Consider the following 12,702-nt stretch of genomic DNA (forward strand, 5'->3'; position numbering starts at 1 on the left):
ACAAAGATGACACTTCACCAATAATGATTTATGGCAGGAAGCACAATAATAGGCAATATGGATATGCGTGTATTTTTAATAAAAGTGCGGCCAATAAAGGACCACCATGAGACAAAGTGTACATTAGCTTATTTATGATAAGGAATACAGGGATGGAAAGTTGGGAGTGGGCAAGTGCGGGGTTATATAGAATTACTCTTTTACATACCCTGATTTTTATTTGTTAAATCAATCCCAAAACATCCAACTTGTTATTAGTATAAATAAGTACGGAGAGGGCACTTGAGTATTTTCATATACTCTTGGTACAAATAGAAAGGCCTACTATTCCCATTTTAGAAGTTTTGGGGTTAACTCACAAAGACAATTAAGGGTCTGTGAACGATCATTACAGGAGCACTACTTTACGTACGCCCACATTCTGGACAGACCCCTTTGGAACCAATTATGCTAGCTTAAAAATGATAGTCCAGCAGTGAAAGCCAATCTACTAACACTACCCACAATGCGGAGAAGTACATAAGCATTGCAGTGTTCACAAAGGAACAGCACCACTTTCAGGTTTCCTATGCATGAACAGTGTATCCAGTCAGGGTTATTTATTTACAATGCATTCTGGTACTTCTAGTCCTGAAGGTTTAATGAGATAACACAGTCCAATAGGTGTCAGAGCAGAAAGACAAATCATTGACTGGGTGGACTACTTATGCACGGACATAAGAAAAACTTAGCCGCACAACCGAAAAATGCGTAATCATGGGACAAAGCATTTATTTTCGTTGATAGCACGATCTCATGAAGCAAAACAGGGGGAATGACATGATAGTTGGAGATTTGATAGAGATTGTATGATTGTAGGCTTGCATGAGAAAGCGTGAAAGTAATGGAGAGTGTAGGGGAAGAAGATAAAGACAGAAGAAAGAGAACTGCAAGAAATAGAGAAAGGAGGAGAGAAGGAAGCTGCCTTGATAGAGAGTAGGAAGGCAGAGAGAGAGAGAGAGAGAGAGAGAGAGAGAGAGAGAGAGAAATGCCACACTGACAAATGTTATATGATATGTTGGGAGCTAAAGAGACGGTTATACTAACAGACAGCCAGATACAGTTAGTGACTGAAGAGGAATTAATTGATGGGTGAAAGCATGGGCCTGCAGTCAAAAGAAAGGTGAATAAGAGAGATATACTAAATATATTCCATTAATTTAGCAAAACTTCCCAAAATATATAAAGCGCCTACGATTATTCTTTACACAGTTACGTACATAAAACGCTCTGGTGTCTGCAAGTAGTAAACAAGGTAATACACACATATTAATAATTAATAATATAACCAACTGCACTTTTGGTGGATACTGACTTTAAAGTTCTTTTTCACGTCTTCGTTGCTAATTCCCAGATGAAGCTGGCATGCCCCGGTGTTGCAGAAGCAGCCAGTACGAACGTGAACACGATTGAGACTAGCCAGCTTGTCAACCTGGGAAGAGAATTTCAAAATAATGAGGCCCCCCGGCAGAGTATACGAGTTTTACAGGCTGTACTTTTTTAAATATAGACTGTGTATTCAACATTTCAAAAGGTACGGTAAATAAAATTCAACTCTCAATACATTAGTGCTAAAATTTGCATATAATGCATTTGTGCCCATTTCTGCACTCGTACGAGAAATTGCACACAATTGTTTATAACAAGTTTTTTTACTTCAATATTATTGGGGGGTTTTCCGTTTCATAAATGCAAATCATACAATGAACACTACTTCAGTCATTTAAAGTACTACATTAATTGGGAGTACAGTTTATTGTAGGTTCAGCAGAATTACTCAGTTTCTAGGCCATATTTGCGCTATATATGTCACTTGGCGTTGCAGCCACGATGATCCCACCAAGGACCCAATCTTCTCTCGTGTTTGGCAGGTCAACCTCCTGCTCAATAAATTGCCTCCTTTATGTGTGAGCAATGGTCTATGCATATGAACCAGGGTGCAGGGGATAGGGCCAATGCCTGGCTGGGTGGATGATCCACAAGAACCCTTCCAGGACTCCCAAGGTTCCCAATAATGCTATCTTAGGAGCAAGCTTATCAGAGAACCCAAAAACACCAGCAAGAGACAAACACGGTGTTGGCCCAAAAGGTGAGCTTCAATGGAGAAGCCACCTTTGTTGGGCAAATGGCAACCACACTTGAGAGGCACTGCCCATTTGCTCAGCCTCAGGTACACGGGCTGCCAGCAGAAACAGAGAGGGGGAACCAGTTGCAAAACCGTTTTTTGGTGGGTGTGTAGCCCACAGGTAGCCATGCCTCTAGGATGGGCTACCGAGCTCCTTACAGCAAAGGAAGTGTTTAGACATCTTGAGAGAGGGCAGAATAGTGCACTCTGACATTGCTAGATGCCACACATAGCCAAAAGCTGTCATAAGGCGAGAGGGATCTGGTAGCCAATTGGCTAGTAACCACATCTTCTCCTAATTTCTGGGCATACATATGACACCCATTGCATGCTGAACCTCAGATCACATCTTGACTGGAGAAAGGACGGAATAAATATTGCCCTGCTGACACCTGGTCCTGGCAAGAGAGGATGTACCAGATGCTGTACTGCACCTGCTGCCCCTTGAGCTAGTGAAGAGAGGACTGTGCCTGTGGTGTCTGGCTCATGGAAAAGTCACTTCAGAGTCCCAGACAAAAATGGTAAATAGTCATTCAGCTGCACCCTATCCCAGCACCAGGGCAATAAAGCTGAAGTAGCCTGTTCTGGCTGGTCAGTACTCACGGTTGACCACCAACAAGCAGCCAAGAAGCCCACCCCTTGACACTCCAAAGTTGCACCCATGTCTGCCAGACCCGGGAGAGTCACCAGACTGTGGATAGGTTGCGCAAGAAGGATAATCCCCTGCACCATAGGACATCACTGGAGCTGCTGTAACTGGTGACTGACAGCCCCATCCATTGCTGGACTTCTACTGGCTCAAATAGGAGTTAGAGGGACCCAGACTCCAGTGACCAAAGTCACCCCATAACAAGCATGGGCCGAGGAAGACCCAGTCAAGCATACGGCACAAAGAGCATCTTTCAGCACCCCCAGCATTATATTTCCTAGGCACAAGGACCACTTGTAAGAAATTGTGTTGTTAGTTGACTAGGGTGGGGGCCACCACAATCTTTGTCAGGGTGAGGCACAAGCCAACACTAAATTACCAGTTGCTTAACACTCTGGTAGTTTGGCACAGAGCAGTCAGGCTTAACTTGGACCTTGATGGAGCAAGGGCGGGCTACAGGGACCCAGCTAGGCCAGCTGAACAAAGTAAACTAAATCCTGGTTTGTGGAGCATTGGGAGGATCCGGGTGGAAGATGTGTCATACAGTCAAAGTGATGTGTCGGTTCTGAGATGTGACGAGGCTGCTCTGTGAGGTCCTGCATTGTTGTCAAGGTGCAATGCACAGTTTTCCATCCAGGATGCGTCATGCCTTCAAGGCGATGCGTCCGTTCTGAGGAGCTCCATGTCTGAGATGTGGAGTCAGTTGTCATCGCCAAGGATGCCGTCGATGAGTGATGCGGGACCCTGCTTCTAGGATGCATCGTGCAGCGGCAGGTCTGATGGGCTATGATGCGGGTGTTCGCGATGGGTCCCATCCACACAGCAACGTGGATGCATCAGGTCCTCTTGGGTTTGCGCACCACAGCAGAGGAGATGTGTCAGCTCCACTGGGTCACAAAGGCTGGCAGAGCAACTTACTCCTACTTCCAAGGGTCCCCTACTGGGATGGTACCACTCGGCAGGGTAGACTCACAGATGGCAGAGTCCAGGTGTAGGTACAGTGTTGGTGGAGGTGTGTACTGAAGAGGTGGTGTCAGAGGTCCAGTTTTTATACCCACTTGTGCCTTTGAAGTGGGGAAAAGCTTTCTTGAGGGAGGCCCTTGAAGGGCAGAAGTGCTCTGCCTTCCTGCCCTGGATTCAGACTAACAACAGAGGGTATGCAGTCCTTTGTGTGGAGACAGCACATAGTCTATTCAAGTGTAAATGGGGCTGGGCCCAGCTCTGCCCTCCCATCTTGCCAGTGATGGCCCATCCAGTCATATTTAAGCTCACCATTGTGTGTGGCTGTCGTGGAGGAATACACAAAGTCTGTCAATTACACCCAGACATGTGACCCAGGGACAGGATGTAGGCACCAAATGGCTAAGGCTGGAAAATGCCAACTTTTCTAAAAGTATACAAAAAAAGTGATGGATGGAATGCTTGCATTAATCTCAGCATTGGGAATTACGCTGGGTCGCATCCCAATCCATTGTATTTTGCATACCGTCACCTCAGTTTTCAAAATTGTAACTTAAAATCTGACCTCACCATAACTTACAATTTTACATTACAATTCCAGAGACACCAAACATGAACTGGTTACCTGTTCCCATTTAGAAATGACACCTATAAAATGTTACCTAATAAGGTAACTCCAATGTTAACCTGTGGGAGAGTTAGAACTTGCAGTAGTGAAAAAATGACTGAAACAGTTTTTCACTACCAGGACACCTAAAACTTGAAACTACATGTTCACCTTTTTAAATAGGGCAAAAAGGCAAAATATGTCCCAATTTAAACACAAAAGGCTATATTGTACTAGTAAGAAATATTGATCACATTCTAATGACAACTACACTATAGGGAAAAGATGCTGAATGCCACTTGCAAGAGCAGGCACAGTACAATATCTGCAAATATCACAACAGTAATAACAAAACCATGGGTATCATTTCCAATATTAAATAGGATTTATTTCATACAATTGTCACACAAATTAATTTAAAATTGGATTAAATCCAAACATTAAAAAAACATATAAAAACCACAATTATACATTCACATGTTCAATTCAATTGGCGAAAAGAATTGAGATGGTTGTCGACGCAGCATTATGGTTTTCTGAGATTAAAACCCCTTCTTCAGGACAGTTCTCAACTTAAATCTTTTAGTCAGGGAGATAACTTCGTTAACTTCTATTCCTTTCTTTAGTGTGTCAGGACCCAAATGGGGATAATGGGATTCTGATCCTTACTAGGTCATCAAATTAACCTGCTCTCTTGGTAGAGTGAAGATAAAGGGTGTCCAGAGGAGCCACCAATAGGGTATCTTTATCATCCAGGTGTATTCAGGGTGAAGGGCATGCATAGAATACTGCTTATTTTAGCGGCATAGAGTTTAAGGGCGTTGTTCTCCATTGTGTGTTGATCAACATAAAAAACACAGTCTTTCTTAGTAACTTTGGCCTCCCTGCTCCTTCTGGATCTTCACCGGACTCCTCCCTCACGATTCAAAATTTTTCAACACCTCCCACTTCCCTCGGAAACCCACCCACCCCCAGGGACCACACCCGAAACCTCAGCATCATTCTTGAATCCTCCCTCACCATGACTCGCCAGATCAACGCCGTTGCCTTCACTTGTTTCAACTCCCTCCGCATCCTTGCAAGACCTTCAAATGGATCCACCCGAAGCTGGGAAGACCGTTACCCACACACTCATAACCAGCAGACTGGACTACGGAAATGCCCTTCATGACGGAATCAACAAATCCCTACTACACAAACTACAGGCCATTCAGAACACCGCGGCGAGACTCGTCCTCTGCACCCCACGATGCTAGCACATGACCCACCACCTGCTAGACCTCCACTGGCTCCCCGTCGAGAACATAGTAACCTTCAAGCTACTCTCCCTTGCCTACAAATCCCTTCACAACATCGGACCCAAAGTCAAGTCAAGTAAAATATACTTTCATTTGATTTTGTAAAAAAAAAATCATAAAAGGGTGGGAAAACACCATGGGTAAAACATGCAGAAGTATACGTTGTTGATATTAAGATTTTTTTTATAAAAGGTATAAAAAAGCGATATTTTAAAAAGTACTAACATATAAGCGAGGACCCAAATACCTCAACAAAAGAGTCTGTTTCCACGTACCCAAGAGAAACCTCTGCTCCGCCAACCTCTACCTAGCGGAAAACCCGCACATTTTCAGAAGCAGAGCAGGTGAAAGAGCCATCTCCTACGTCACAGCCAAGGCCTGGAATGAGCTCCCAGTCAACATCAGATGCTCCCCTACTCTGCACACTGTCAGGAAGAGCTTCAAGACCTGGCTGCACCCCCCCCCCAGTGCCTTGAGACCCTCACGGTGAGTAGCATGCTTTAAAATTCCCTGATTGATTGATTGAGGATGGACAACAAGACCACTTTTACTGGAGTTTCAGTTTGAGGTGGGTTGTCCTGACAAGACCCAGGGACCTCCAAAGGAACAACCTGCTTTGAATCAATCTGCTCAAGAGAAAGTGTAAATGACAACTGCTGCATTGCAAAATATCTTCCTAGCAGATATATAGACAGTCCTTTTCAGTTCTGTAAGTTTTCACCTTTGACATTTGTATGCCACTTACGATCAGAGCTCATATACCAACTAATATTTGGTAAACAGACTTTTAAAATAGTTAACAGAATTTACATTCAGGCAAATTTCGTTGATGGCAAACATAATATATTTTAGCATATGTAAGTTGGGAAAGGAAGGCAACGTCAGTCCGACGTCATGGCGTATATGTTGTTTCTGCCGGTGCTGAAAGCTCCTAATAGCAGCAGCTTGTATTGGTAAGCGCTGCAACGGTCGCAGTCTCTAGCATTAATCTGTATTGCATTTTTTTTATACAACACCTTTTTATTTATTCATTTACTATTTAAAGTGATTATTGTCCAGCCAACTGAACATAGAAAAATTGGCACAAAAAAAATGTTCAATATTTGTAAGTGAATAAGACATCAGGAAAGCAACCCCTTGTATGTCACCCAAACATACAATCTCAAACTTTTGTTCCAGCTCCTCGTTAATCCTTTTACATAGACCACATCAATTTGATTTCTGTGAGGCATTTCCTGTGTAAACTCGGAAGTACACTTACTGACAGACCAAAGGAACATGCAAGCAGCAGCAAGGGATGCTCTTGCCACAGGTAAGTGCAACTCTGTAGGTGGAAGACACTGGCTGCAGAGGGCTGTGTGCGAGGTAGGAACGTTGCAGCTTAGGAACGTTGTACCACATGGTTGCAATTCCAGGGGGGGGGGAAATTGAGCACTGCACCCAACTGTACTGCCCTCAATCTGTTCCCTTTTCTGCATATTGCAAGAATGCAGGATCCTTTCACCTTCAGTGCTTGGCTCCAGGAAACCCACCTCGTTCAATGCTGACAATGGGAGACCACGCTGGGTGAGCCATGCAGGGATCCGGAAGGAAGAGGGCAAAGAAAGTTTACGCAGCAGGTCTGATTGTGCTTTTACAAGTGAATGAGGTAGGCAGTGGGTACAGCATTGAGAGTGAGCTCACCTCCAAGTAACATGTAAAGAAAAAACAATAAAAATGTGTGCTGGACAGCTGGTGCAATTTAGGATCGGGCGGAGCTCGCAGAATCTCAAGGAGCTACTATGTAACACCATGAAATCTGCAGAGTGAAACTCAGCGAGTTCCACTTACCCCAATTCAAAACTGCACACACAGGCTGCAATTGCAGGCCTGAGATATGTTTAAAGTGCTGCTTAAGTGGGTGGCACAGTCAGTGCTGCAGGCCCACTAGCAGGATTTAATTTCCAGCCCATGGTCACAGGTAGTGCCACCTTACTAGGGCATACAAGTAAATTAAATATACCAATTGGGTTTAAGCCATTCTTACCATGTTTTAAGGAGAGAGCACAAGCACTTTAGCATTGGTTAGTGGTAAAGTACACAAAATCCTAAGGCCAGCAAAAACAAAGTCAGCAAAACAGGAGGTCTGAAGACAAAAAGTTAGGGGTTAACAATACCAATGATGCCAGGTCTAACACCACTCGATTGAAGTCTGGGGCGATCTTTGCTTAAAGTGGGTAACTAAAGTTGAGACATCTTTGGTGACCATGTAACTGTCCAAAAACTGCCTATGCCCTCCCAGACCTTCTCCTTGTTGGATTTGGTCACCAAGGCTGAGCTGAAGTAGCTGAACACAACTCTTCAAAACTTTTCAAAAGTTTCCAAAAATTATGGTTACCGTTGCTTGTTTGAGCTTTGGACTAAACATTTACCATTTACGTTTCACTTGAAAATCTACATCTCTGGAACCCTCCAGTGGATCTTTCTAGTCTTGGGGGTCTACAAATTGATAAAAATAAAATCTATATTTCTTAAATTGATGTCAGATTTTGTTTGCTTTGTGTGACTTTCTTATTCTGTTGTTTGATGCCTCTGAATACTTTACACTATTTCCGTTGTTCAAGCCTTGCTGTTCGAAGCCACAGCTACCCAAGAAGAAGTACAAATGAGCATGATTGGACTCAAGACTGTTCTGTGAGCGTATGGCAAGGTGAGGCTTCACAACCACAGCATACAATACACTACAATCCTCACAGATACTAATAGGTTTGGGTATCTTTAAACTCATTGTACATGCCAACCAAGTTCCCTCACAATGGTATCTCCCATAAAAATGTGCCCTTCCAGTTCACAGAGCCTAGAGCCCTCCAGAATTACCTGAGTCACCCAAGTGGGAGGAAGTAGGGAAATGGGAATGGGGGGCCATATACAGGAACCCCATCATAGCTTGACCTCCAAATGTGGGTCATGTACATGGCAAAAAGCAAGCCATTTCTTACCATCAGTTGCACAGCCCCGTAATAGAGGGCACCTCCATTCTGTCTAGTCCTCCATTATGCACTGACTTGATACATTTATCTGTTACAACACTTGATTTTTTACTTGGTCACAAAAGCAAATGATCAATGTTTTAATTATATCAAAAAAATCTCTCCAGGATTTTATCAGAGTAGATTTAAGGCAAATAGATACAACTCTGGGGTGTCATATTGTTTAGGGACAGAGGATGAGTATATGGGTGTTTTATCCCAGTAAATCTCTGTGCAGACTAAAAAGGGGACACTGTTAAGGACCCATAGCAGTTCCTAATTAAAAACAATGCGCATTACAAGGTATTTGAAACTCTGAGTTTGAATGCATATTTTGTACTGCCAACAGGGACAGTGTTTCCTCCTCTAACTGGGACAATAATGATTTGTTTCAGTTCCCAACTAGGCAGGAGGCGCCCCATATAAATCTAGGATCTCCATTATTCTGAAGTATTGACGTTATTCTCTTGCAAGAGATCTGGCTCCTAGATATTCCCCATAGAGTTGCCTATAAAACATATTGGGTGGGGGCGACTCCCTCAGCAAAAGGTAGACAGCCGGGGGGATTGGTGACTTGGATTCGAGTCTCCCTAGAAATAACTTTTGTTCCTCTGGATGTTTCATCCCAAGATATATTGGGCTTAAAATTAATGGCTAAGTACTGTAAATGTAATGTAAATGTATTGGCATTTATATAGTGCACTACTTACCCGTAGGGTCCCAAGGCGCTTCGACCGCTGCGAAACCCTTCCTGGCTTCCCTGAGAGATGGTCCCTTAATGGGTATCTCCAGGGTGAGACCAGGCATCCCCAGCGGTCTGGTGGGGCCGTTAGTGAAGATGAGGCAAGCTAATGCCCAGAGTTGCCGAGTGTGATCGCTGATCAGAGTGGGCACCGAGGCGAGAGAATTATCGAGTGCGCTGACCCTGGTCCAGAAACCTGCCGCGCCGGGAATCGAACCCTGGTCCCGGGTCGTCCTCTGCTCTCGGGTCTGCCGCCTCTAACCAGTGAGCCACACTACTTCACTACTGCAGGGTCGTACATCTCTTCAATATTTATAATAGACCCTGCCCTGCACATTGTGAGTCATCTGTGATTAGCCAGTTGGACCTCCTCCTTGATTCATTGGGGCATAGTCCCAATATTTTGGTAGGGGGCGACTTCAATTGTAATTTTGAGCCTGTATTATATTTGGTGATTTGCTGGAGGTTGAAGACCAAGCGTACAATATCCCGGAGTTGGACAGTAATAAAGAGGTTAAGTGCACAGTACCTGTGACCCAACTTTTAAGGTTAACAATGGCCCATAGCCTCAGAGCCCGTAATGGGCATCTTCCGTCTGATAGACATAAAGCCCATACATTCAATAGAGGCAATTCACATAGTTATATAGATTATATCTTAGTGACATTGGGATGTTGGAGCCACTTGATTGACCTCAAAATAGATCCCAGAATAGAGAGTGACCATAGACCTTTAAACTTGACGGCTTCGCCAGAATTTTTTTCCATAGTTTTACCTGGTGATGTTGATATTGGTAGATTAGATGTTGAAATTATACTAAAGAGGAACAATCGAGCTGTAAAATGGCCACATATTCTAGGGAACAAAAAAGCTATGGCCAGCATCTACTTAATTTTCACAGATGCCATCTCATGCTATATAGAAAATAGCATAGATCAATTAAAGATTACAGACCTGCATGGTAGGTTGGTAGATGCTTTAGGTCCTGTATTAAGTAAAATAACTAAAGAAAGGAAGTTAGGAACAACTGAAAGGACTGGCCATGGCAAACCATGGTATAATAAGGATTGCCGAATTGCGAGGCAAGAGCTAATTAAAGCTATCCAGGGTGAGGACATAGACAATACAAGGGGAAAAAGGCGCTTTTACAAACAGACACTTGAAGATGCAAATAGAACATGAGATCAGGAGATCTCGGCAGATCTAATACGTGCGGCTAAGGCCAAGGATCAGGCCGGATTCTGGAACTTGATGACCAAAGATAATAGGTTTGGTAGAACGCAAAGGGACCTTTTCCTAGGTGAAAATACCTGGGTGGATCATTTCTCTGGACTTTACTCTGAATCTAATGGCAATAGTTTTTAAGTAACAGAGGATATGATTAATACAGCAAAGGCAGCCAATTTGAATTTTACATTAAAGGAAACAATTTTAATTTTGGAAACAGTTAAATCTGGTAAAGCACGAGGACCAGATAAAATTCCTGGTGATCTTTTAAAACACGATTTGAGTATCTGGGGTCCTTATATAAATCAGCTTTGTAATGTGATAGCAAACTTTGAACCAATACCAAACACGTGGAAGGGGGTGGAAATAGTTACAATTTTTAAAAAGGGAAACAGACATGATCGGGCGCATTGTCGCCCCATTAGTCTGATTGATATTCCACAGAAAGTATTTGCCAGGCACATATTGTTTCGTTTATTGTCCTGGATTGCAGAGGTTGATTTATTGACAATATTTCAAGCTGGGTTTAGAAAGAAGACCAGTACCATTGACCAAGTCTTCAGATTCTTATGTCTTTTCTGGAAATACATAACGCTAAGGCAAGGTACTCTATATATTGCCTTCGTGGATCTGAGAGACGCGTTCAATTCGGTCCCCAGGAGTAGTCTTTGGGGTTACCTGATAGACTTAGGGGTTCCGATCGAATTGCTTGTACAGATATTCAGATTGCATGAAGGGAATTATGCAAAAGTGAGATGGGGACGAGGGGAGAACTTACGAGGGAAATACCTGTGAATCAAGATGTGCGACAAGGTTGCGTGTTGGCACCTACCTTGTTCACACTGTATGCAAATGATATACCCTGCTTCCTGGAAGGATATAAAAATGATTCTCCCAAGCTGGGTGGGGAAGTGATACCTGCACTACTCTTCACAGACAATACCATCTTAATCTCAGAAACCCCCAGCCGTCTCCAAAACTTGCTAAATTCCTTCCATCTGTATTGTACCAAAAAGAGACTTGAGATCAACCCCAGCAAGACTAAATATATGTCTATTAACTCAAATAAAGCCTTCAAAAAGAATCTAGAGTTAAATGGACAAAGACTAGAACACGTGAACAGCTTTAACTACCTAGGCATCACATTGGACTCTAAATTGTTCAGGAAACCGCAATTAGAAAAAAAGAGATTAGTTCTGCTCCAAAATTGCACTCATTACAAAGAAACAAGGAGGGAGCACCGCTAAGGCTGTTTTTCCTGCCATTGAGGTTTTTAAATTCAAGGCCCAGTCAGCTGCCTTGTATGGGGCAGAACTTTGGGACCGGTATAGTAAACGTAACTTTGAAATTGGAGAAAATAAATGTATTCGTAAGTTACTGTCCTTACCTAATAGAACCCCGATGCTTCTGGTATTTTTTTACCTTAACTTAAAACGCACTGATAGTCTTTCTGTATTACGCCCCCTTTTATTTTGGGTGAGAATTTGGTCAACGGTTGAGCTTGTACATTATAAAAAGGATTTACAAGAGATATTGTGCTTCGGTCTTTTAAAGGGTACCCCGTGGTTCCAACATGTGTCGATTTGGTTTAAAAAAATAGGATTATCACATTACTGGGATAACCCTTCAGATTTAACCAGGGCATGTAGTAAGGTCGTAAAATTTTCATTCTGGAATTACATAAGTAATAACCTTCTACATGATACCAGTATAGGATCCTTAACCACATCCTTTCTCTTGTTTAAAGATACCCATCAGTTCGAACCATTGTTGAACGAGGTATGCCCACAAATTGCCAAATCAATGTATCTGAAATTCAGATACGGGGTTCTACAAACAAATGATAAGAAGTCCAAATGGGGTAGCAATGCAAATGACAAAGATTTTGATAAGTGCACTTTTTGTAAAAATCGGTCTCAAGTCAAGGGAAACGATACACATATTTTATTTTTCTGCCCCTCAAACGACCATCCCAGAAAAAGATGGATCAAACCATTATGCAATATTTAAAAATTAAGACACTGCGGGCAGGCAGAGTGTATATTAA

The 12,702-nt window shown here is 42.9% G+C and overlaps 1 protein-coding gene across 1 annotated transcript in view; it reads right to left on the minus strand.

Moving 5' to 3' along the window:
* Positions 1-12,702, minus strand: part of LOC147723041 (molybdenum cofactor sulfurase-like) — a 1,924,377-nt gene that overhangs the window by 560,564 nt on the left and 1,351,111 nt on the right. Inside the window, exon 7 of the mRNA XM_086965414.1 lies at positions 1,355-1,471. Within this exon, the coding sequence (XP_086821540.1) occupies positions 1,355-1,471 (117 nt within the window). The remainder of the gene's footprint in view (positions 1-1,354; positions 1,472-12,702) is intronic.

The sequence above is a fragment of the Lissotriton vulgaris genome, chromosome 4_1, assembly GCF_964263255.1.
Source record: "Lissotriton vulgaris chromosome 4_1, aLisVul1.2, whole genome shotgun sequence".
NCBI classification, from domain to species: Eukaryota; Metazoa; Chordata; class Amphibia; order Caudata; family Salamandridae; genus Lissotriton; species Lissotriton vulgaris.